Source organism: Salvelinus sp. IW2-2015, linkage group LG9 (assembly GCF_002910315.2).
Source record: "Salvelinus sp. IW2-2015 linkage group LG9, ASM291031v2, whole genome shotgun sequence".
Classification (NCBI taxonomy): Eukaryota; Metazoa; Chordata; class Actinopteri; order Salmoniformes; family Salmonidae; genus Salvelinus; species Salvelinus sp. IW2-2015.
Genome location: NC_036849.1, coordinates 23,451,489 through 23,477,486, shown reverse-complemented (window position 1 = coordinate 23,477,486; position 25,998 = coordinate 23,451,489). Strand labels below are relative to the sequence as shown.

The 25,998-nt window shown below is 44.5% G+C and overlaps 4 protein-coding genes across 5 annotated transcripts in view; 2 read left to right on the top strand and 2 right to left on the bottom strand.

Annotated features, from left to right (window-relative positions):
• LOC111968845 (kelch repeat and BTB domain-containing protein 11) overlaps positions 1-25,998 on the top strand; it is a 340,328-nt gene that overhangs the window by 3,738 nt on the left and 310,592 nt on the right. Inside the window, exon 2 of one of the 2 annotated variants that reach the window (XR_011480431.1) lies at positions 1-4,095. Coding sequence is in view for 1 of the 2 variants with exons in the window: in XM_070445221.1 (XP_070301322.1) it covers positions 415-2,559 (2,145 nt within the window). In the remaining variant the exon portion in view is untranslated. Of the gene's footprint in view, positions 5,388-25,998 lie in introns of those variants that run through there. The other variant, XM_070445221.1, reaches the window with a different exon arrangement.
• LOC111968843 (uncharacterized) lies at positions 4,391-15,596 on the bottom strand. Its single transcript, XM_070445222.1, has 6 exons — positions 15,350-15,596; positions 13,790-14,918; positions 13,451-13,602; positions 12,862-13,022; positions 12,477-12,678; positions 4,391-6,244 (listed from the first exon to the last, which is right to left on the bottom strand). Exons 2-5 carry the CDS (start codon positions 13,932-13,934, stop codon positions 12,600-12,602), a joined length of 537 nt encoding a protein of 178 aa, XP_070301323.1. The 5' UTR covers positions 13,935-14,918; positions 15,350-15,596; the 3' UTR covers positions 4,391-6,244; positions 12,477-12,599.
• LOC111968842 (galectin-8) lies at positions 15,585-20,446 on the top strand. The gene is made up of 8 exons (XM_023994747.3): positions 15,585-15,847; positions 16,209-16,297; positions 17,025-17,235; positions 17,448-17,567; positions 17,665-17,700; positions 17,812-17,900; positions 18,243-18,408; positions 18,557-20,446. Exons 1-8 carry the CDS (start codon positions 15,809-15,811, stop codon positions 18,704-18,706), a joined length of 900 nt encoding a protein of 299 aa, XP_023850515.1. The 5' UTR covers positions 15,585-15,808; the 3' UTR covers positions 18,707-20,446.
• The window catches only part of LOC111968841 (palmitoyltransferase ZDHHC14), a 97,600-nt gene continuing 94,414 nt past the window's right edge, over positions 22,813-25,998 (bottom strand). Inside the window, exon 10 of the mRNA XM_023994744.2 lies at positions 22,813-23,941. Within this exon, the coding sequence (XP_023850512.1) occupies positions 23,507-23,941 (435 nt within the window). The 3' untranslated portion in view covers positions 22,813-23,506. The remainder of the gene's footprint in view (positions 23,942-25,998) is intronic.

The window sequence follows — 25,998 nt, the reverse complement described above, 5'->3', positions numbered from 1 at the left end:
TGTCAAATAGGTTCAAGAGACAAGACCTGCCAAGATCTGTAGGAGTGATTCCAGAAGACTGTGTTGGATTCTCCTCACTATGAACACTGAGGATCTGTAGGAGTGATTCCAGAAGACTGTGTTGGATCCGTCCTCACTATGAACACTGAGGATCTGTAGGAGATTCCAGAAGACTGTGTTGGATTCTCCTCACTATGAACACTGAGGATCTGTAGGAGTGATTCCAGAAGACTGTGTTGGATTCTCCTCACTATGAACACTGAGGATCTGTAGGAGTGATTCCAGAAGACTGTGTTGGATTCCTCCTCACTATGAACACTGAGGATCTGTAGGAGTGATTCCAGAAGACTGTGTTGGATCCTCCTCACTATGAACACTGAGGATCTGAACTGCCACTAGCTCTGATCAGACAGGATGAATGACAGACAGAGACAGAGAGGAGGGGTGCACACGGTGGAGGCAGATGTCATCTTCCACCACCCCATCTGCTCGGACCTAGAGGACGGGGGTGTCTGTTCGCTCCCAAGGAAGCAGGAGGAGAACACTAATGTTCCAGACCTGGGATTCATACTGGGCGACCAGGGACTCTGTCGACAGAGCACACCAGTTACAAAGGAGTACTTGTTGGATGGTGGTACGGTGATTGGGCATCATCACTTTGACAGTCCACAGGGTGATGGMTCACACATCTCAAATACAGATCAGTTTCACATTACTGATCCTTCTCATCAAGCACATACATCTCACATACCCAAGCTTGATGCTGGTAAAGACCAGAACTGTACTCATGGCAGAAACGGTATCAGTGAGGATATGAATGGAGCGAGGGAAAAAGTGCCCTGCAGTGTGGGTCCCTCTCTATGCTTCAAGGGAGAGGCCAGAGAGGAAGCGGAAGGGTCTCTGTCCCTCTGTAGAGAGAGCATAGTGAGGAGTCAGTGTCACATCACAAACGTCACTGACTCCCGGGAGCAGGGGACCGCTGCGCCTGACACTCATTGTATCACCACGGGCAACCAGCCAACCATACAAGAGCTGGGGTGCTTGTTCAGCCACAGCTCTCCCACAGAATATGACACATTGTATGGACAGTCAGGGCTTGAGTCGAACCAAGGACACAGGGGCAGTAGTGGCAATGGTGGCGTCAGTAACACAACGCCTAAAGAGGAGACAGATTTAGTGATTGAAGTCGGTGGCCAGAAAATCAGTGTTCACAAGTCTGTTCTGGCAGGGAAGAGTGACTATTTCAAGGCTCGTCAGTCAAGAGACATCCTAAAAGTGAAAGGGCTGAACTACAAGACCCTGACCATCCTGATAGACTATATCTACACCTCTCAGATGAATGTGCACAAGGACAATGTGGTAGAGGTGATTACAGGAGCTAAGATCTTACAGATCCCATGTGCTGTCCAGGCTGCTATGGATACTATGTCAGAGCAGGTCACAGCAGAGAACTGTTATGAGATTCTAACTATCGCCAAGAAGCAACGACTCAACGAACTGAAAGAGACGGCCTATCGCTTCATGAGTGACAACTTCCTCCAGATCCTGCAGGACCCAGCAGTGTACGGGCGTCTGACGGGGTCGGAGAGGGATCTGGTCCTGAAGAAGAGAATGGAGGGGAAGAGGTCCCTGATGGTTGCTGAGATCAACGATGTGTTTGACCGTGTCGGGAGCCGACCTCAGAGTCGGTGTAACAGTCGACCACAGAGCCCTCTGTCCGTGGCATCCTTCGAGGAGAACCACATGATTTACTACTTCAACGAGGCAGCCAATGACTGGAGACCTCTGACTCTGATGCCGGAGGACATTAACACTAAGGGCTGTGGGATCTGCACCTTGTACAACTACCTGTTTGTGGCCGGTGGGATAAAGGGATATGGGGATAAGGGCAAGGTCTCAGACAAGGTGTTCTGTTACAACCCCATCATTAACCGCTGGAGCGAGGTTCGACCACTCAACCAGGCGCGGTCGCAGCTCAAGCTAGTGTCTATGGAGGGTAACTTGTACGCCATAGGAGGGGAGTGTTTGTTCACAGTAGAAAAATACGATCCTCGGACTGATAGATGGACCACAGTGGCTCCCTTACCCAAAGGGGCGTTCGCTGTGGCCCATGAAGCCACCACCTGTAATGGAGAGCTCTACGTCTCAGGAGGGTCTCTGTTCTACCGTCTCCTAAAATACGACGCCAAGAGGGACGAGTGGCAGGAGTGCCCCTACAACAACAGCAGGAAAAAGTCAACCGACATGGTGGCTCTGAAAAGCTTCATCTACAGGTTTGACGTCAACCGTGACCAGGGGGTCACTGTGTTCAAGTACGACACCATAGTGAAAATGTGGCATGACTGCGCGTCGCAGCGGCAGGGCAGCCCTATGCCGTTCAGGTGTGCAGTCATCGGAAACTGCATCTATTGTGTGAACAAGACTCAGACTCTGCAGTTTGTGGTGGAGGAGGATGGCTCTTACTTTGTAGAGGAACCACTCAAGCCACCACTGGAAGCTAAGGGCATACTGTTCCCTTTCATCCTCAGTCTACATGAGAAGACTGACGGATTAATGTGATGTGACCATGGATCACTGATGGTACGTTACAGATGCCCATCAATCTAATATAGTGGGCCTTAAAATAAGATGAACATTTTTCACCTTTATTTTYCCCTGTCCAGTGTACCTGCTCGTAATGGAATGTGTTTCTTTGCATGGTGAGTTAACAGGACAAGCCTTAACAAGGACTACTTTTACATGTTGAATGAGTGCAACCAGAAATGCATCTGACTCTACATAATGAGATAATGACACACATAGTTGTTTTTGTTTGTTGTTGCATTTCCCTGTGTTCAGTTTTGTATTGTGTACTTTTGTAATTGCAGATAGTTAGAATAGATATTGTTTTGAATATTGTTTGCTGGCTGGTGGCTTTTAGCCAAAAATCAAACCGCAGAGTTGGAATAGTCTGAATGAGGGGACAGTTGAAGTATGTTCTAAGTGACTGACACAGCTGGCATGCACAAGTCCTATACGCAAATGACACAAGCGAATCCATAAAGTAAGTCGCTCTGGATAAGAGTGTCTGCTAAATGACTTAAATGTAAATGTAATAAACAACACAAGGCCTGCTACGGTGGTGATGTCTGCTCTATGAAGGAACAGTGGGAGGGCTATAACATTCACACAGCCCCAAGGCCTGATACCAGAACTGCCCTTGACATTACTTCACAAGGCCATTGACCAGCAGGAGCACAATAAGCCACATGTATCTTCTACAATAATTATATTCTAGATCATCAATGAATAATGTTGAAGAGCACAATGCAATTACGTATTAATGCATTACCACTGGGCACACACTGGTTGAATCAACGTTGTTTCTACGTAAATTCAATTCAATTACATTGAACCAACGTGAAATAGACGTTGAATTGACGTCTGTGCCCAGTGGGTTAGGTTCAAGACCAGTACCCACCTATTTATTCAAAACTACTGACTAACTATTCCTTCAGAACCATTAACCAGCCTTCCAGGTTGTGTCAAAGACAACACTCTACCCGCACATACAGTTGACTTTCAACACACTAGAAACAAGGTGAATTATTGCAGCATAAGAGTGGTTCTGATTCTGGGGATCGGGTTAGGTTCCTGAGATTGGTTGAAACAGGCCTTAGGTGTGCATTGATGTTTACAGAATGYTGGATTGAGTCGGCATACTGTAGATATGAGGGATGGTGCTCACGCTTACGCTTCGATCACACCGACAGTGTCATTGCATTTTGGTACACCAGAATTACATTCATTTCCAATGGAACCCTGCGTTTGCCTTGCAGCATTGCGTTGCAGAGGCAGTTGCAGTGCGTTCGGTGTGATGTATATGTTGGATTTATCGAATGTATGCGTCAAATTGTATGCGTAGGCGGTTTGACAGAAACGGTAGCAGAAGGTGAATGTTGAGGTCCCGTGTGGCTCAGTTGGTAGAGCATGGCGCTTGCAACGCCAGGGTTGTGGGTTCATTCCCCACGGGGGGACCAGGATGAATATGTATGAACTTTCCAATTTGTAAGTCGCTCTGGATAAGAGCGTCTGCTAAATGACTTAAATGTAAATGTTGAACTTTTGTTGCACACATATCCAGATGATGCTGCGTACCATTTTGCGCAATGACGCTGTAGGTTTGATCGAAGCGTCAGGCCTCACATTTGCCAAAGACAAAATAGTCTGGTTTGATACGACATATCAAACCCTTTCAGATATTTCACTAAATAAATAAATAGTAAATATATTTGGGTGATAATATCCTAGATCAAAAACACTTATGATCGCTATAACATCCACACACAACACTAGTCTTAGCAACAATGTATCAATGTCGCTGTGAAAACAAGGGCACCACACTCGCTGCTACTTTGGTATTTGGTATTTTATTAGGATCCCCATTAGCTGTTGCAAAAGCAGCAGCTACTCTTCCTGGGGTCCACACAGAACATGACACATAATACAGAATGACATAATACAGAACATCAATAGACAAGAACAGCTGAAGGACAGAACTACACCTAGCTACTCTGTTATTTAACATTCTTCAGAGAAGTGAGGAGTCATTTCTCGTATGCAGGCCAGGGGAATTTGCCATAGTCCTACCGATAATGAAAACACTATTATGTTGTCATCTCCCACAAGTATTTGATGAGCCAGCCAGAAAGACTGTGACCGTCATACACAGTATGTACTTTCAGATGCTGTTGATCTGTCTCTCAAGTACTTGACTATTTCAGTATGATTTCTGATGATGAAGACGTTTGCCCATATTAGATTATGTATATGTCCTTTGGTGTGTAGCCTGTCCCTTTATAATGCATTTAATCATCTTGTCCACACAGCATTTAGTCAGAAGAATATTTTGCATCAACTTCAGCTCAGTGTTCATCTGTTCTGTTAAAATGTGCCTAATCCCTTTTACATTTACAATATTGGAAATAGGTCCAATAGCACTCCATCTCCTTGCACTTCCTTAGGAATTTGACATATTTGTWTGCTTTTAGCAATAATACACCAATTGGGAGTTTTGTTAATATGTTGGATTGATTCAGTGGAATTTATTTGGTGAACAAAATGCTACTACTACATTTGGTAACAGTATCCTTGAGAGGCTGTTGTAACTGTGATGACTGAGTAGATGTGGACTTATTCGTCTGGTATTTTGCTGGCTGCCGTCAGTGTGTAGTGAAGCTTTTATGGACTGTTGGTTTTGGATGATGAATGCTTGAAAGTACAGTGTTGGTTGAAGGCTTTCTTACTGCAAATTAGCATATTAAATAACAGCTAACAAACTAACTGTTGGATGATGTATTTCAGTCAAAACTAAGTGCTGCAAATAAAATATTTAGTGTTTGAAAAAAGTTTCAGTGTCATTTTCTATAGTGTGTTTTGCAGTATGGATGGAGAGGTCCTTATCACTGACAAATTATTATCATTAGAATAATTCGATTTTCTTGGTAGAGAAGCGCCAACTACTGGACAATGACTGTAAGTAGCACTGTGTCTGTCATAATGTCCTGTGCTTGTCTTTTCTCTCTTGAATGAAAACAGATGAATTGACTAATAATACCAGCCATAACTGAGTTCTGTATTAATACATTATTGTATTTGCTCCCCTTCGTGAAAAGATACAACATTTCTTCTCTCCTATACAGTGCTGAGGTAGAACGTCGGTGGTGTTGACGTTACTAAAGCCGGGTGACTTCAGCAGGTCCTGCTGTCTTGGCATCATCTCCACTGTACACCTCAGGTCTACTGTCAACAATCTCTGGACTACGAAACGTAGTCTTAGAGAAGTAATTCACGTATGTGGACACTGTTGGCTCCTCCTATTTGACAATTGATATTGAAATATTATGAGTAAATGTACATTTTATCATTAGTACTAGTAATTTTTCCTGACCATAACCTTGCGCCATCAATAATGTACAATGAAACAAAATATGTTGTTAGATAGATTCCTAACCCTCATACAGAAGAACTACCAGTGTGCTACCTCAGAGAAAGGAGGCAGGATCTCGGCCCACTGCATGATTTCCTGTGTGGAGCGGTCGATGGTGACGTTCATGATGCTCTTACATGTCTGTCTAGTTGAGCGCTTGGCCAGGGGGATGAAGGCCAGAACAAAACAGACTGCCACGTTCAGGACGGCGGTGCGGCGCGCCGGAAGCGACGAGAGCGCCCAGGTTGTAGCTTCCTGTCATGTCATTCATCCAACCTGACCGGGACAACAACAAATGTATGACTGAGACTCAAAAACAAGGGTATGACTGAGACTTCAAACAACAAGGGTATGACTGAGACTTCAAACAACAAGGTTGACTGAGACTTCAAACTACAAGGGTATGAACTGACTTCAAACAACAAGGGTTGACTGAGACCTCAAACTACAAGGGTATGACTGAGACTTCAAACAACAAGGTATGACTGAGACTTCAAACTACAAGGGTATGACTGAGACTTCAAACAACAAGGGTATGACTGAGACTTCAACAACAAGGTATGCCTTGAAACTTCAAACTACAAGGGTATGACTGAGACTTCAAACAACAAGGGTATGACTGAGACTTCAAACTACAAGGGTATGACTGACTTTTATCATCACACTACTTTTATGATTTTCTTTCATGCAAAGACAGTGATGCAACCTCTCTGTCTGCACGTCTGCCAAAAAGATGGGTTTGACATTTTGATCCAATTCAGTCATTCTTTTGTTGTACTGACATGGCTAATACTCCTCCAACTTAAGAATACCTGTTCGCCCAGGACTGTGTGGCCGCACATGACTCCAATACCATCATTACGTTTGCCGATGATACAACAGTGATCACCTGATCACCGGCGACGATGAGACAGACTATAGGGAGGAGGTCAGAGACCTGGCAGTATAGTGCCAGGACAACAACCTCTCCCTCAATGTCAGTAAGACAAAGGAGCTGATCGTGGACTACAGGAAATTATGTCCGAGCACACCCTCATTCACATCGACGGGACTGTAGTGGAACAGGTCAGGAGCTTAAGTTCCTCGGTGTTCACATCATTAAGTATCATTCATGGTTGAAACACACCAACACAGTCGTGAAGAGGGCACGACAACGCCTCCCCCCCAGGAGGCTGAAAATATTTCTCATGGGCCTTCAGATCCTCCAAAGGTTCTACAGCTGCAACATTGAGAGCATCTTGACTGGCTGCATCACCGCTTGGCATGGCGGGTGGTGCGGACGGCCCAGTACATCACTGGGGTCAAGCTCCCTGCCATCCAGGACCTCTATACCAGGCTGTATCAGAAGGTGGCACGAAAAATTGTCAAACACTTCAGCCACCCAAGTCATAGACTGTTCTCTCTGCTACCGCCGGCAAGCGGTACCAATGCACCAAGCCTGTAACCAACAGGATCCTAAACAGCTTCTTCCTCCGAAACCATAAGACTGCTAGATAGTTAGTTAAATAGTTAACCAAATAGCTACCTGCATTGACCTTTTTTGCACAAACTTTTTTGACTCATTACATACGCTGCTGCTACTGTTAATTATCTGTCACTTTATTCCTAGTTATACAGTGCCTTCGGAAAGTATTCAGACCCATTGACTTTTTCCACATTTTGTTACGTTACAGCCTTATTCTAAAATGGATTAAATAATTGTTTTTCTTCAGCAATCTACACACAATACCCCATAATGACAAAGCAAAAAAAAGGTTTTTAGAAATGTTTGCAAATGTATTAAACATAAAAAACATAACTTAATTACATAAGTATTCAGACCCTTCGCTATGAGACTCGAAATTGAGCTCAGGTGCATCCTGTTTCCATTGATCATCCTTGAGATGTTTCAACAACTTGATTGGAGTCCACCTGTGGTAAATTCAATTGATTGGACATGATTTGGAAAGGCACACACCTGTCTATATAAGGTTTCACAGTTGACAGTGCATATCAGAGCAAAAACCAAGCCAGGAGGTCAAAGAAATTGTCTGTTGAGCTCCTAGACTGAATTGTGTCGAGGCACAGATCTGGGGCAGGCTACCAAAAMATGTCTGCAGCATTAAAGGTCTCCAAGAACACACTGGCCTCCATCATTCTAAAATGGAAAAAGTTTGGAACCACCAATACTCTTCCTAGAGCTGGCCACCCAGCCAAACTGAGCAAGGACCTTGGTCAGGGAGGTGACCAATAATCTGATGGTCACTCTGACAGAGCTCTAGAGTTCCTCTGTGGAGATTTGTGAACCTTCCAGAAGGACAACCATCTCTGCAACACTTCACCAATTAGGCCTTTATGGTAGGGTGGCCAGACGGAAGCTACCCCTCAGTAAAAGGCACATGACAGCCCGCTTGGAATTTGCCAAAAGGCACCTAAAGACTCTCAGACCATGAGAAACAAGATTCTCTGGTCTGATGAAACCAGGATTGAACTCTTTGGCCTGAATGCCAAGCATCATGTCTGGAGGAAACCTGGCACAATCCCTACGGTGAAGCATGGTGGTGGCAGCATCATGCTGTGGGGATATTTTTTAGCGGCAGGGGCAGGTAGACTAGTCAGGATCGAGGCAAAGATGAACGGAGCAAAGTACAGAGAGATCCATGATGAGGGCCTGCTCCAGAGCGCTCAGGACCTCAGACTGGGACGAAGGTTCACCTTCCAACAGGTGAACCCAACGACCCTAAGCACAAAGCTAAGACAACGCAGGATTGGCTTCGGGACAAGTCTCTGAATGTCCTTGAGTGGCCCAGCCAGAGACCGGACTTGAACCAGATCGAACATCTCTGGAGAGACCTGGAAATATCTGTTCAGCAACGCTCCCCATCCAACCTGACAGAGCTTGAGAGGATCTGCAGAGAGAAATGAGAGAAACTCCCCAAATACAGGTGTAACAAGCTTGTAGCGTCATACCCAAGAAGACTCAAGGCTGTAATCACTGCCAAAGGTGCTTCAACAAAGTACTGAGTAAAGGGTCTGAATACTTATGTAAATGTGATATTTCTGTTTTTTATTTTGTATAGATTAGCAAAAAATTCAAAAAACCTGTCATTATGAGATATTGTTTGTAGATTGATGAGGGGGAAAAAACTATTTAATATATTTTAGAATAAGGTTGTAATGTAACAAAATGTGGAAAAAGTCAAGGTGTCTGATTAACTCGTACCCCTGCACATCGACTAGGTACTGGTACAGTGGGGAGAACAAGTATTTGATACACTGCCGATTTTGCAGGTTTTCCTACTTACAAAGCATGTAGAGGTCTGTAATTTTTATCATACGTACACTTCAACTGTGAGAGACGGAATCTAAAACAAAAATCCAGAAAATCACATTGTATGATTTTTAAGTAATTAATTAGCATTTTATTGCATGACATAAGTATTTGATACATCAGAAAAGCAGAACAACCTCTTGAGAATACAGGGGGTAATATTTTCGCATTAGCATAATTTGCTCTACAGATTAAACTGCCTCTTATTCAATTATTGCTCTTACTATATGCATATAAATCATACCATTGGAAAGAAAACATCCCCTAGTTTCTAAATCCGTTTCAATTTTGTCTCTGAGTGATACAGAAGTCATTCAACAGCACTTTCCATGACCAAGAACATAAAATCAAGATGTGTTATGCTGGCTTCAAAGCTCTGATATATGGTCGTGCCCCTATGACCAGAAACCACCCTCATTCGCCTTCCTCTGTTGTCAAGATGACGTCAGAGGAGAAATTCTTTGTTTATCTGGGACTGACGTGAAATAGGACCCATTTCTTTGGCGTGACCGACAACTTCCGGACATCTGAATTTTCGAATTTGAGCTGCGTTGGTGTACTGTTTTGCTGGCGTTATGTATGCAAACTATCTCCGTGTCGAATTTTGTTTGATACATGTGACCATATCATCGTAATGTATGTTTTTTCAATATAGTTTAATCAGATTATTTGAATTTTCCGGGAGTTTTTCGGTGTACCGTTGTCGGATTGTATTTACGTTTGAGAAATTCGTGCCACTCGACCGGTACCTGTGCTAAATGGAGTGGCAAGGAAGAATTCTGAACGGAACCAACGACTCATCTTGACAAAGGACACTTTGATCAACATTCTGATGAAAGATCAGCCATAGTAAGACCCAATTTACGATTTTATATCATATCTGTTGTGCATGTGAACTGGACGTGGCGCCTAGCCGAATCTGCCTGGTAAAAATATCGTGTCCTCCGCTAACGTGGTTAGCTAATAGATTTACATATTCTGTCTTCCCTGTAAAACATTTTAAAAATCTGAAATGGTGGCTTTATTCACAAGACCTGTATCTTTCATCTGTGTCTTGGACTTGTGATTTAATGATATTTAGATGCTACAAGTTACTTGTGACGCTATGCTAGCTGTGCTATCAGTGGGGTGAGTTGGGGGTGCTACCGGATCAGGGTTGGTGACTCGTGAGAATATTTTGGTACAGAAACCTTTGTTTGCAATTACAGAGATCAAAAGTTTCCTGTAGTTCTTGACCAGGTTTGCAACACACTGCAGCAGGGATTTTGGCCCACTCCTCCATACAGACCTTCTCCAGATCCTTCAGGTTTCGGGGCTGTCGCTGGGCAATACGGACTTTCAGCTCCCTCCAAAGATTTTCTATTGGGTTCAGGTCTGGAGACTGGCAGGCCACTCCAGGACCTTGAGATGCTTCTTACGGAGCCACTCTTAGTTGCCCTGGCTGTGTGTTTTCGGGTCGTTTGTCTGCTGGAAGACCCAGCCAACCCATCTTCAATGCTCTTACTGAGGGAAGGAGGTTGTAGGCCAAGATCTCACGATACATGGCCCCATCCATCCTCCCTCAATACGGTGCAGTCGTCCTGTCCCCTTTGCAGAAAAGCATCCCCAAAGAATGATGTTTCCACCTCCATGCTTCACGGTTGGGATGGTTGTCTTGGGGTTGTACTCATCCTTCTTCTTCCTCCAAACACGGCGAGTGGAGTTTAGACCAAAAAGCTCTATTTTTGTCTCATCAGACCACATGACCTTCTCCATTCCTCTCTGGATCATCTAGAATCTAGATGGTCATTGGCAAACTTCAGACGGGCCTGGACATGCGCTGGCTTGAGCAGGGGGACCTTGCGTGTGCTGCAGGATTTTAATCCATGACGGCGTAGTGTGTTACTAATGGTTTTCTTTGAGACTGTGGTCCAGCTCTCTTCAGGTCATTGACCAGGTCCTGCGTGTAGTTCTGGGCTGATCCCCTCACCTTCCTCATTTTTATTTTATTTTTTATTTATTTTTTAAATGTTTTATTATTTATTTTTACCGTTATTTTACCAGGTAAGTTGACTGAGAACACGTTCTCATTTGCAGCAACGACCTGGGGAATAGTTACAGGGGAGAGGAGGGGGATGAATGAGCCAATTGTAAACTGGGATTATTAGGTGACCGTGATGGTTGAGGGCCAGATTGGGAATTTAGCCAGGACACCGGGGTTAACACCCCTACTCTTACGATAAGTGCCATGGGATTTTTAATGACCTCAGAGAGTCAGGACACCCGTTAACGTCCCATCCGAAAGACGGCACCCTACACAGAGCAGTGTCCCCAATCACTGCCCTGGGCATTGGGATCTTTGTTTAGACCAGAGGAAAGAGTGCCTCCTACTGGCCCTCCAACACCACTTCCAGCAGCACCTGGTCTCCCATCCAGGGACTGACCAGGACCAACCCTGCTTAGCTTCAGAAGCAAGCCAGCAGTGGTATGCAGGGTGGTATGCTGCTGGCCATGATCATTCTCATGATCATTGATGCCCCATGAGGTGAGATCTTGCACGGAGCCCCAGACCGAGGGTGATTGACCGTCATCTTGAACTTCTTCCATTTTCTAATAATTGCGCCAACAGTTGTTCCTTCTCACCAAGCTGCTTGCCTATTGTCCTGTAGCCCATCCAGCCTTGTGCAGGTCTACAATTTTATCCTGATGTCTTACACAGCTCTCTGGTCTTGGCCATTGTGGAGAGGTTGGAGTCTGTTTGATTGAGTGTGTGGACAGGTGTCTTTTATACAGGTAACGAGTTCAAACAGGTGCAGTTAATACAGGTAATGAGTGGAGAACAGGGGGCTTCTTAAAGAAAACTAACAGGTCTGTGAGAGACGGATTCTTACTGGTTGGTAGGTGATCAAATCTTATGTCATGCATAAAATGCAAATGAATTACTTAAATAACAATGTGATTTTCTGGATTTTTGACCCTACAGACCTCTACTGCTTTGTAAGTAGGAAAACCTGCAAAATCGGCAGTGTATAAATACTTGTTCTCCCCACTATATATAGCCAAGTTATCGTTACTTATTGTGTAGATATTATTTCTTTGCATTGTGGGAAGGGCAAGTAAGTAGCCATTTCCCTTTAGTCTGAAGTCATCTGTTACTAAGCATGTGATGAATAACATTTGATTTGGTTTGGTACAATAACATCAGCTGCAGTGAACTACCAGCGAAGGGCAGCCCAAGCAGCTGACAGCGTTCACCGTGAGCATGAAGCCCCAGGCCATGGGCATTTTCTCGGCCCCCATCAGGTAAAGGTCAGGACAGGGAGTAGGATGTAGTTGCCAGCATCAGCAATCCCCAGGAACAAGCCAAAGGCAACCAGAGAGCCGTAGGATTTGAGTAGTGGGATCAACATGTACAGCAGACCTGGCACAGCAGGAGGACACACAGGAGGAGACAGGTGTTACGTTGTGTACGGTCTGCAGCATTCACCTTGTACATTTGACTGCAGCACAGTCGTGACAATAAACGCCATAAACACACACTCTCGTGTCGTATTGCTTTACTAATGGTCACAGTGACTGAGGTATAGGAGTAAGGGCAACCCACCCACCCAAAGACAGAGGCCTGGTTAAAGTACGCCTGTTGATTCTCTCTGAGTCACAGATCCTGCCGAAGATGATCCGGCTGACCATGCTAGTCAAGCCCAGGAACAGCATGATGTTAGTGCGACTGTGGACTGGGATGCCCAGCTGAACAGCATGCTTCACCTAGAGCAGGACACACAAAGACACACACAAACATGTTTGTTTTACTATCCTTGTGGGCACCAAATAATTGATTTCCATWAAAAATCCTATATTGCGTAACCCTAACATCTAACCATAAGTCTAACCCTAACCTTAAACCTACCCCTTTAAATCTGGAAAATGTCCCTGAATTTTCCTTGTTTTACTATCCTTGTGAGGACTTCTCGTCCCCAGTAAAACCAAAAACACACACATACACATACAGGTACCTATCTATTTACTATATGTATCCTGTACAGGTAGTACTAAGGGTATTTGTTATCAGATTGTTACATTTCAATAGCATCTCTTCCCTAAAAAGAATGAGTCAAATGACAGAATGTTTCCAAACTATAACGTCGTAGCGTTGCAGCTGAGCCTTCCGTTGTTTACATCAGTATGTAACTTACCAAGTGGACATATGGAATGAAGAATCCAAATTTACACAGTCCATTGGCTGCAACCCAGATCAGAAAGACTTTGTCTTTCCACAGGCCAAGGTCCACAATAAACTTCTTCAAGGGAGAGTTCTTCAAATTCTCCACCACACTTCTAGTGACACCTTTCAAAGACATTTGACATTTAAATCCCTCGTAGCCAATCAGTAACACATACTGTAGCTTTTGAATATATCACATTTCTGTTTGAAAGGGTACACAAGGGTGTGCTCAGTCATGATGGGGTAAATGGTCCCATTACTGTATGCTCAATAAATTAAAACTGTTATGGGTTTGAACGCCCTGCAGTACCTTTGGGGTTGAGGTGAAGCCGGTGATGACACAGATAATCATGAGGCCTGAGAACACTCGGAGACTCTGCCTCCAGCCCAGGGTTTCGATGAGGTACAGATGGAGCCGGGGACTGGACCAGGGCCCCTGCTGCTCCCCCTGACATCACTATCCCTGTGGCCAGGGAACGCTCTTGGAGATGAAGTACTGGCTCACCATGATCATACCTGCCCCACAGGAGGGGGTGGGAGATGAAGGTGAGATAATGCGTTAGCTGTCGTGACCTTGAGAATACAACAATGTAGCTTACCCTCTAACAAGATACAATATGAACTAGAAAAGTTATGGATGGAAGTGTCAGTGAATCCATAGTGTAACTAACTGCTAGCTAATTTCCTCCCTCCCCTGTACCAACCTGAGGTGAAGGCAAAGCTGGAGCCCACTCCACTGAGGAAGCCATGTGTGAAGAACAGTGTTCCTAGATTGGGTGCATAGGATGAGCACACTATGGAGATCATGATAATGAGGGATCCTAGAATGGAGATCGCGCTGGCCCCGTACCTGAGTGTCAGCTTCCCAGCCAGGGGCCCACAGATCATGATGAAGCCGTAGCTGATGGAGCCAACCCATGCTACAGGCCAGCAGAGAGTGGGTCTTAAGGTTAGGTAGCTAGCAGGTTTCCATGTATAGCATGTAGGTACAGCAGCAGGTCATTTGTGCAGTTTGGTAACTACTTGTTAATTACAGGTGTATCACCATTTACACATATGATCACACAATCCCTTGGGTAATACAAAATAGTTGTTGTAATGTGTAGTTACAACAGTTGAGTTTACAGTGTAATGTGAAATTGTTTCAGTCTGATGACAAACGTTATGTTATTAACGGAATGTGAGCTTAGTGTAATTTGCCTGTTTTAGAACTTGTCTCCCCAAACTCATTGAGGAGACTGATGAGGTACAATCCGAAGGAGTTGTGGTATCCCAGTACCAGGACATTATAGAGGAACGATGATAAGACAATCACCCATCCCCATCCTCCGTCCGGGGGGGAGCTTGATGGGTGGGGCTCTGCGATGCTCCGGAGGAATAAATTCGGGTTGCTCGGAGTAAAACCTCCTGAAGGGAATGGCAGTCCGGAAGATGTGCATCTTGATGCACAAAATACAAGGACATAAGGTTCTGTCCAGCTTGCCCGGTTCGAAGAGACCTCAGGTGGCTAAATAAAGGTGGATAGGCCTACATGCCTAGGAACATTTATGTTCTTAGCTACATGCAAGTTTCACCCAGTTCTAGCTGACATCACAATTGCCATAAAGGTGTTGCCCAGGTAACTGGCGCGCTAAAGGCCACGTGTCCGTCCGTTCTACATCACCAATTCTATGTCAGAGATATTTTTTGTTGTTGTTTGAACTTCAAATCCATTGACTAAAATACTAATAGGTTGCATTGTAATACATTTGGATATTGTTAGGAATTGATTTCATTTAAAAAAAATCAATTGCACATAAAAATGAAGATTTTCCAGACATAGAAGCTGTTTAGTTTCAATTTTATTTTAGCGATTTGTATTTTATTGTACCTTTTTTTACGCTTATTGCTGTACAGATGATGATGATCCAAGCTGTATCACATCCGGCCGTGATTGGGAGTACCATAGGGCGGCGCACAATTGGCCCAGCGTCGTCAAGGTTTGGTCGGGTAGGCCGTCATAGTTAAGAACCTATTCTTATTTACAGACTTGCCTAGTTAAATAAAGGTTACATAAAAAAAATGTGTGTTCAGGAATGTATTTGTTCTCCAGTCCCTTTAATCTGACGCTATTTTGAATACAGTAGCGGCAGATGTCGTCGCACATAGGCTGGATCACATGGTTACGCATAGTGTTTGACGTAGTAGGTTATTGGATAGAAGAGGAAGAGAAGATGTCTACTGCCATCCTAATATAGCAGAAAATAAAAACATCGACCCAATTCATTTTACACATCATTTAGCGGTCTAGGCTACAACCACTGCATGGTATTGTTGCATAACGGTCTCAATGGCTGTGGCAAATGYGAAACAAACGGTCCTAAATCCGGTAAGAGGCTTTTTACTAGACTACCTCTAGTATACTCACATATTTACAGCGAGAATATCCCCCTTTCTCTACTAACGTTGTAGGAATAAAAACATAGTATACCGCATGCATGTTGTTGTCTTCAATAGGTCTATGTGCAGCTATGGCCTTTAACGTCTGTTGTTTTGCAGTAATTTCATTGTATAATTGTTGGGCCGAAAAGCTGTTGGCATGTTTAACGATTTTATAGTATCTGGTGTTTCAACAATGGGATGGAAGATATTGATAAATAATGCTATAGGACACACACACAGCGAATATGATTTGATTGTTTGCCTGGATGGTTTGTCTTTTATTAAGCACATCTGACCCCTCCATCCAGGTGATTCCATTCACTGGGGCCATACCTGGGGGCCTACACCCTGGGGAGATAGTCCTTATCCAGGGCACTGTTCACAATGATGCTGACAGGTATGTAATCATGTTAAATTGTTGTTTTTAACACTAGCTTAATGTCCACATCTCAGTTAAGCCCTAAACCTAGGTTAATGTCCACATCTCAGTTCAACCCTAACCCTAGCTTAATGTCCACATCTCAGTTAAGCCCTAAACCTATCTTAATGTCCACATCTCAGTTCAACCCTAACCCTAGGTTAATGTCCACATCTCAGTTCAACCCTAACCCTAGCTTAATGTCCACATCTCAGTTAAGCCCTAAACCTATCTTAATGTCCACATCTCAATTAAGCCCTAAACCTAGCTTAATGTCCACATCTCAGTTCAACCCTAACCTTAACTTAATGTCCACATCCCAGTTKAATCCTAACCCTCAACCAAACCTAACCCTAGCTTAATGTCCACATCTCAGTTCAAACCTAACCTAACCTCAACCACAAACCTAACCCTAGCTTAATGTCCACATCCCGGTTCAACCCTAACCCTCAACCCTAGCTTCATATAAGAATATGCTTAACTAGAAATAATACGTTTAGGTAACAAACAAATACATCAGTTCAACCCACTCAAAAATAATAATTTTACCCAGCTAAAAAATTATGTTTTGCTAACAAAAAAATATAAGTTCAACAAAAAAAAATGTTTCGTGCGACTTAAGTCAGAGTCCCTGACTCAAGTCCCCACCTCAGCTTTAAGACATTTAGAAACTCTTCTCTAATACGTACCAATGTGGTAACTGCAGGTTCCAGATGGACCTGTCCTGTGGCACCAGCACTAAACCTCGTGCGGACATCGCCCTCCACTTCAACCCCCGTTTTAAGGGCTCCCCGTGCGTTGTTTGTAACTCTCTGGTGCAGGAGAGTTGGGGCAGGGAGGAGACCCTTCAGCAGCTGCCCTACAGACAGGGAGCAGCCTTCGAGACGATCATCCTGGTCCATGATGATGTCTTTAAGGCAAGTGGACCAAAGTCTGGGACTTACCTTGTTTACCGCAAGTAGTCTTCAATTAGGCTACATACAGGGAAAAACTCACTAACCTACATTTGCTTTCACATTCACTACTGTTAAGTCAAAAGAAGCTAGTATAGTCATGCAAAAGTCAAGCAAATACAGTGTAATGGATTTTTGTGATCCTGTATGAATGCTGTTCTCCTTTGTACCTGCAGGTGGCAGTAAATGGTTCTCATTTGTTTGAATACAAGCACAGAATCCCACTGGACAGGATTGACACATTTTCTATATCTGGGAAAGTCAAGGTGCGCGCCATTGGCTTCATACCAAACTCAGTAAGTACCCCCTCCAATACTCTTTTTATAGGTCAATAGAATACATAATGTTTTCAACTAGCTCTATAATGAATGTCTTCATTATTTTCTCCTGTAGGCAATATACTCAATCTCAGGTGAATCAGGTGACCTGGTGAGTTGTGTGTTATATTTTCCATAAAAGATATATCTATATTAGGCAACATGACCAATTGCATCAATATGTTAAGTGTATAGACATGGCCTATATCTTATGCATTTCCAGAGTCTCCCTTACAAAGGCAGTCTACTGAAAGGGGTGAGTCCAGGACAGCACATCACAATCAAGGGACAGGTCAGCATGTACCCACACAGGTAAGCAATAGGACACCACTGAGTATTTAAACTATGTTCCAAGAAAATAGACAGTGTATCTTTTGAGGGAGTGTATAAGGGCAGGATAGGGACTGCCCACTATTCATGACATCACAGGAGGCAGCTGAGGGGAGGACGGCTCATAAATGGCTGGAACGGAGCAAATGGAATAGCATCAAACACATGGAAACCATGTTTGATGTATTTGATACCATTCCACCAATTCGCTCCAGTCATTACCACGAGCCCGTCCTTCCCAATTAAGGTGCCACCAACCTCCTGTGCATGACAATGTAGGTTATTCTACATAATTGTTTTTCTGATGAACCTCGTGTCTGGCAGCTTCACTGTGAACCTCCGCAACAACGGCAGTGAGAACATCGCTCTGCACCTGAACCCCCGGATGAAGTCGGCCATGTTCATCAGGAACTCCTACCTTAGTGAGTGCTGGGGACCAGAGGAGAGGGAGCTTCCCGTCTTCCCCTTCTCACCTGGGGAGTACTTTGAGGTATGCTGCCTCTAACTATCAGTATTAAGTATTTTATTTTTCTTTGTTCAGATGGATGCTGTTTCTAAATGAGTGGTTCTCACATCATGTTACTTGTATTATTGGAACTCTTACTAGTCTTTTTCACTATAAGTACTCTCTGCCCCAGATGCTGATCCTCTGCCAGCCCCACCAGTTCAAGCTGGCGGTGAATGGCTCTCACCTGCTGGACTACAGGCACCGGGTGCAGGACCTGAGTACCATCAACCAGCTGGAGATCATGGGAGACCTGGAGCTGATGGACATCAAGCTGTGGTGACCCATGACAGAGGCAAGCTAGGCCCCGATGGGCTAAGCCCTATTCTGGACGACAGGCCCGTTCACAACTCCCCCACCCTGGGCAGTGAGCAGTGCTTGAGCCAGCTGGTGTTGGACTGGCCTGATTATGGGCTCCAATGTCTGAGCCATGAGGTTTACAGCTGAGGTAGCCTTGGATCTGTTCAAGTGGATCCACAGAATTTGACAGTCATACTTGTATGCATTATCTGGTGCAAGGGAGGCTGGTATATTGTGTAATGACAGGAGTATTATAGAAACAGCCTCATTTACACCTTGCGCTAACCTGTGGGTTTTGTGATCTGATCAATATGATCCAATCAAGGTTTGTTGCATCTACATAGTATTAACATGCATCTTATCCATCCGCATTGTGACTGGATTTCCTAGTCCCTCCCTTACATTTGAAAGAATTTATTTATTTTAAGACAATTATTAATGCTTAATGCTACCTGTCAATGATTTAGAGGCTGATATGATGATTTAAATGGTTTGACCCTCCAGATCTGTTTACAATTGCTTGTCTGACTACCTCTGGAGGTGGTCAGGAAGATATGACCACAATGTCTTTTAATCCACTACATCCGTCTAAAAATGTGGGCACAATCAAGACAAAGGTCGCATGTTAGCACCAGGTATAAACTCATTGGAAGGCCATACAATTTACATTTACATTGACCGTGATTTGGAAGAGCTCGACTAAAATATCTCTTGGAGCTGCACTATTTTTCATCATTCTAAAATTAAATACTTAACCCTAATCACTAAAATAATCCATTTTCATTCATCCATCTCAGGTCCAGTGCTGAAACAAAGTATAGGATGGTTACAGGTGCTGCTTGACAACTCAGGAATATGAAAATCCTGAATATATTTAATGTTCTGTACCTGAGGGAACATGTGGCTTTTTATTTACCCTATGTAGGATTTGTTCTTCAAATATAATCCAATAGCTGGTTTTAAGATCATACATTAGAAAGGCAATATGGCCTGAAATGTTGTCACACGGTCAAACGCTTTCATGTGAAATGGCCAAATCTAGTTGACTAAGCTCACCCACCATATGACCTAGGGCTGGCTTCAATCCGTGTATTCGAAGACCAGCATTATTGCTTGATTGAAATGTAAAGGCAACATTCGGAGGCTGCATTGGAAATTACCTTCGCATTTTAACGCGGCTCTTTCGCGATAGAGATTAAATCCAGCCCCTAGTCTAGTGCACTTCAATCCAAGCACAACTACAATACAGGGTCAAACCAATTGCACTGGTTGGTGATGGTTCAATGAAAACAAGGGCTGGATTCAATCTGTATGCGAAACCGCTTAAATGTAAAGGTAATTCCTATTGAGCTGACATGCAGCGTTTACCGTGAATGTAGTCAACGAACGCGAGAACAATGCCTTTAAATTTAAAATCGAGCTATAACGTGGATCGAATCCAGCCCTAAGTTGTGCTTAATCAATTTATGTATGACTGCATGGCCACCTTTTCTTGCTTGGCCAAAAATACAGCGCTATAGCACGCTTAAAATGTAAAGGTAATTTCCGATTGAGCAGACATGCGTTAACCGTGAGAACATTGCAAGTTCTTTCAGTCAAGCATTTTCAGCCTTAATATTTATTATTCTGTTGATGTCATGTGTAGTGATTCCTTCTGCTGTAACCTACTGTATGTAATGTCTTAAATAGTTAAGCTGCTTTTAAATAAATGTATGATGATTGGATCATTTTAAATTTTCTAATCCACAGCAGGTCCTCAATTACCTGTGATATCTATGCACATGTATCACCGCTACAGAGGTGCATTTCTCCTCTTCAACCAGCCAGATGGGGCTTTAAGTTAAGCGTTACAAACAGCGGGTCGACTTGCCCATTTTTCAAAATTAAAACATGCAGCGGAAAAGGCCTTACTATAAGCAGAGACATCGCTCCTTTCCCATCCAAAAGACGCCAGCTACGCAGGAAAATGTAACCAAGGTTGAAATGATTGTTTTTGTCAAATACACTGCTCAAAAAAATAAAGGGAACACTTAAACAACACAATGTAACTCCAAGTCAATCACACTTCTGTGAAATCAAACTGTCCACTTAGGAAGCACACTGATTGACAATAAATTTCACATGCTGTTGTGCAAATGGAATAGACAAAAGGTGAAATATAGGCAATTAGCAAGACACCCCCAATAAAGGAGTGGTTCTGCAGGTGGTGACCACAGACCACTTCTCAGTTCCTATGCTTCCTGGCTGATGTTTTGGTCACTTTTGAATGCTGGCGGTGCTTTCACTCTAGTGGTAGCATGAGACGGAGTCTACAACCCACACAAGTGGCTCAGGTAGTGCAGCTCATCCATGATGGCACATTCAATGCGAGCTGTGGCAAGAAGGTTTGCTGTGTCTGTCAGCGTAGTGTCCAGAGCATGGAGCGCTACCAGGAGACAGGCCAGTACATCAGGAGACGGGAGGGAGGGCCGTTAGAGGGCAACAACCCAGCAGCAGGACCCGCTACCTCCGCCTTGGTGCAAGGAGGAGCAGGTGCGACTGCAAGCCTGCAAAATGACCTCCAGCAGGCCACAAAATTATGCATGTGTCTGCTCAAACGTCAGAAACAGACTCCATGAGGTGTATAATGAGGCCCGACGTTCACAGGTGGGGGTTGTGCGTACAGCCAACACCGTGCAGGACGTTTGGCATTTCCAGAGAACACCAAATTGGCAAATTCGCCACTGGCGCCCTGTGGCTCTTCACAGATGAAAGCAGGTTCACACTGAGCACATGTGACAGACGTACAGAGTCTGGAGACCGCCGTGAGAACGTTCTGCTGCCTGCAACATCTCCAGCATGACCGGTTTTGGCGTGGGTCAGTCATGGGTGTGGGTGGCATTTCTTTAGGGGCCGCACAGCCCTCCATGTGCTCGCCAGAGGTAGCCTGCTGCCATTAGGTACCGAGATGAGATCCTCAGACCCCTTGTGAGACCATATGCTGGTGCGGTTGGCCCTGGTTCCTCGTAATGCAAGACAATGCTAGATCTCATGTGGCTGGAGTGTCAGCAGTTCCTGCAAGAGGAAGGCATTGATGCTATGGACTGCCCGCCCGTTCCCCAGACCTGAATCCAATTAGCACATCTGGACATCATGTCTCCTCCATCACCAACGCAGTTGCACCACAGACTGTCAGGAGTTGCGGATGCTTTAGTCCAGGTTCTGGAGAGAAGAATCCTCAGAGGAGACCATCCGCCACCTCATCAGGAGCATGCCCAGGCATTGTAGGGAGGTCATACAGGCACGTAGAGGCCACACACACTACTGAGCCTCATTTTGACTTGTTTTAAGGACATTACATCAAAGTTGGATCAGCCTGTAGTGTGGTTTTCCACTTTAATTTTGAGTGTGACTCCAAATCCAGACCTCCATGGGTTGATAAATTTGATTTCCATTGATCATTGTGTGATTTTGTTGTCAGCACATTCAACTATGTAAAGAAAAAAGTATTTAATAAGAATATTTCATTCATTCAGATCTAGGATGTGTTATTTTAGTGTTCCCTTTATTTTTTTGAGCAGTGTATATCTGTTTAGGCCTCTTAAGGTCAAATTATATTTGTATTATCTTCCGGCCCCCTGACCATCCGATCAAGGAGAAATTGGTGTAAGATGATGCTTTCCCGATGAGCAGTGGTTTCCTATGGAGTTTGCTACATAAAAAGAGAATCCATGTGGCTTGAAGAAATGCAATTCCGTCTGAAGCCTAGCCCATACAAGTCTCTTCTTGACTGTCTCCTGGTGACAGAGGGCCCTTGTTTTCCACTCTCTCTCTGATGCTGTGTTTGGAGGTCCTGAGGCCTTAGACCCCTGATGAATGGACCATTACATGACCTTAGACCAGCCTAGAGCAGGACTCACCCTCAATACATCATGTAGAATCATTTTAAACTGTTGAACCGTTTGTTATTCTCATTTAGCTACACTTACCAAAGGCACTCGGCACAAGGCTACCATTAAATACCTACTGAAGGATGTGTGACGTCAGAGGTGATAACACATGACTTTCAACTGGTCACCTTGAGGTTTGGCTTCAACAGATAGAATCTAGTTCCTTAAAAATATGTGATTTTATTAATATATCTTGAGGAAAAGAAATTACCTTGGTATGGCACAATAATACAGAATCTTAACATGTAACTTAAAAAAACATGTGAATTAAATGATATACAACATCAACTCTTGTTTGGTGATTGACTGTAAACCAGAATCAGATAGAAAGGCAAAGACACTGTCCATCAGATCAACAAGTAGGCCATAGTCCGTTGTACAAAAAAATAAATGGCAGACCCGTGATTCACGACAGAAATAAAGCAGCTTTTCTTTAACATGTTTAAGAATAACTCACAATGCCACCTCTTTCTACTTTAAATAGCTGACAAACAGCCAGACTGTACATACATCCACCCCTCCTTTCCTTTGTCTGTCCCCTCCCAGGACAGTGGACTACGCTTCAGTAGAAGAGAGGAGCACAAGTCCCCTGGGCCCTTCACCAGCAACAACCCCCGTATGATGCAGAGGTTTGGCAAGTCGTTGGCTTAGGAGGGAAGGTCCTAGTTCAATTCTGCTCTCAGTAGCCAAATAGTACCACAGTCTTTTAGAGAAGTCCTGTGATTTTAGAGGACGGAGAGGATATTGGTTACAGTCATTCAGGGTTGGGAAGACCCACTGTTTGGCACAGGTGTGGATGGAGGGCCTCGGGGGAGTGTTTTAGGGGATTGACAGATATTTGAGTGAACCCCCTGTCAGACAGAGCTGAGTTTKACCAGGCCTCTGACAGAGTCCTCATGTAGAGAGTCCTGGCTGGCTGGGTTGTAGAAGCCTTGAATGGTGTGGCTGTGTCCCAGGGGGCTGCCGCAGGGGAGCATGCCCGGTGGCGAGGGGGCTTCCTCGGGCGTGAGGAAGTGGTGGTGGACCCCGTCCGTGTGGTGGTGGTGGAGCGCTTCGCTGTGGTCGTTCCGGAGGGGCAGCATGCCATTGTCACAGCTAAGGTTGGGGGTGGAGGTGGGGGGTGTAGGCTGGCCCCCTAGCGGCAGGGCTCCAGAGCAGGGACCGCCTAACGACGTCCTGCCTGGTAGAGAGGCCTCGTCTGTGAGGATGACCGGCTCACTCTGCATCAGGGGTGTGGCGGCAGCCTGCAAAACGAATTTGGTGCTCTGAATGCACTGGTCTTGAACACACTGAGACAGGAGAAATGGAGGGTAGGAAAGGAGAGAGAGAGTAGGGAGAGTAATAAGACATGTTGAGACGGAGGGAAATGTGGGGATAGAAGGAAGAGTGTAGTGAATGAATGAAGAGAGATGAGGTTAACATGAGTGTAGTGAATGAATGAAGAGATGAGAAAAAAGAGAAAATATATTGTTAGTAACCTTGTTAGAATGCACAGTAAACCACCAGAGAAAAACACTAGGGCTGATCCCATTTAGTCCATTGTCGATAGGCTGTTGGTTGACAGATTTCTTTAGTCGAGCAGTAGTAACAGAACTTTTCAGTCAGAAATGGCTGTAATTATGTTGCAGCTTCAACAACATGGACAGCGTGATAAACACTGTTGATTTTCTAAGGTGGTCGCTGCAGCAGGCAAGAGAGAGGCAACGGTTGGTAGTCAACAGGCACTCGCTCTGAGCCCGGCACAATCAAATCAACTGCGGTCGGACTCACTCCAGAGTCACTAGAGTGAGTCCAGAAGGCCACGGCCAGGGTTCCCCAGCTATATTGTTGAATATAACACCAGTAAATCGTCTTCAAGTGATTTTAATTTTGGAAATCTGTTAAAGTATTCCCACGCATAATAGAGAGATCATATACAAATGTAAGCAAGGTCTGAAATTATGTTTTTGTCAAATATTATATCTGTTTGGGCTTGTGGTATTTTGCAGTCTAACGGGCCCATCTATATATGGAAAATACACGTTAAAACATTTAGACCAATCGATTAGTCGAAAGAACAGACGACTCTCGGTCGACCAAGATTTTTGTTGTTGTCGGGACAGCCCTAAAATGCACAGTATTCAATGTGACTCAAATGCATAGTGAAGTCAATACATGGAGTTGAAACAGCGTTAAGTCAGATAATKATTTAGTTCTGTATCTCTGTAACCTAAATAGTGTCCATGCAAATCAAACATCTAAATGGACTGGGAATGAGCCAGCAGTGCACTGTTTTAGCCTTTGAACTAAATGAGCCTATTTAATAATAAGCTAAGGACTCCCTTTGCAACTGGATCCGGGACTTCCTGACGGGCCGCCCCCCAGGTGGTAAGGGAAGGCAACAAAACACATCTGCCACACTAATCCTCAACACGGGGGCCCCTCAGGGGTGCGTGCTTAGTCCCCTCCTGTACTCCCTGTTCACCCACGACTGCGTGGCCAAGCAACGCCAACACCATCATTAAGTTTGCCAACAACAGTGGCAGGCCTGAACACCGACAACAATGAGACAGCCTATAGGGAGGAGGTCAGAGACCTGGCAGTGTGGTGCCAGCACAACAACCTCTCCCTCAACATGAGCAAGACAAAAAGGAGCTGATCGTGGACTACAGGAAAAGGAGGGCCGAACGCCCCCATTCACATCGCGAAACTGGAGGCAGGCAGAGTGCACTCAGACAGACAGACACAGAGAGAGACATTTTGATTGGAAAGTGATAGAAGGTAATATGTCCCTCACATCTTAATCATCTGTCTGACTAAGCATAAATTAGGTTAAGAGTGTTTGTTTTAAAATAACAAGTTTCTCTTATCACTTTCATATCAGTCAGTCAATCTCCTATGATCTTGGCTTCTTTTAGTCACTCAGACAACTTAACTCCTGGAATGAAACTGTTTTGCTAGCCAGTACAGTAGCTAGATAGTAGTTCTGCCCCTAGAAGCCTGAAATGAGAGGCTATTCTCACATGGCAGGCTCATAGTCTCTCCTTTGAGGCATAGCTACTGAAGGAGACACGTTTCAGCCAGTAGGCATCATCTGTACAGGAGGCAGAGATCTGAGCGCTCACTGACAGAGCCCCTACTGTCTCCAATACTGTCTGTCTGCTGGTATCAGCCAGGCCTGGAGACAGACACTTTTCAAAGAGCATTATACACAGGGATCAGAACATTAACAGCCAGGGCACCGGCCCCATAGCTCCAGAAATAGACTTGATGTTGAGAGGATTGATTCATCTGAGTCCAATCCCACCCCACAAGACAAACAGACGTTGGGAGAGAAAAGAGACGCTGGTATCTACAGTACATGAAC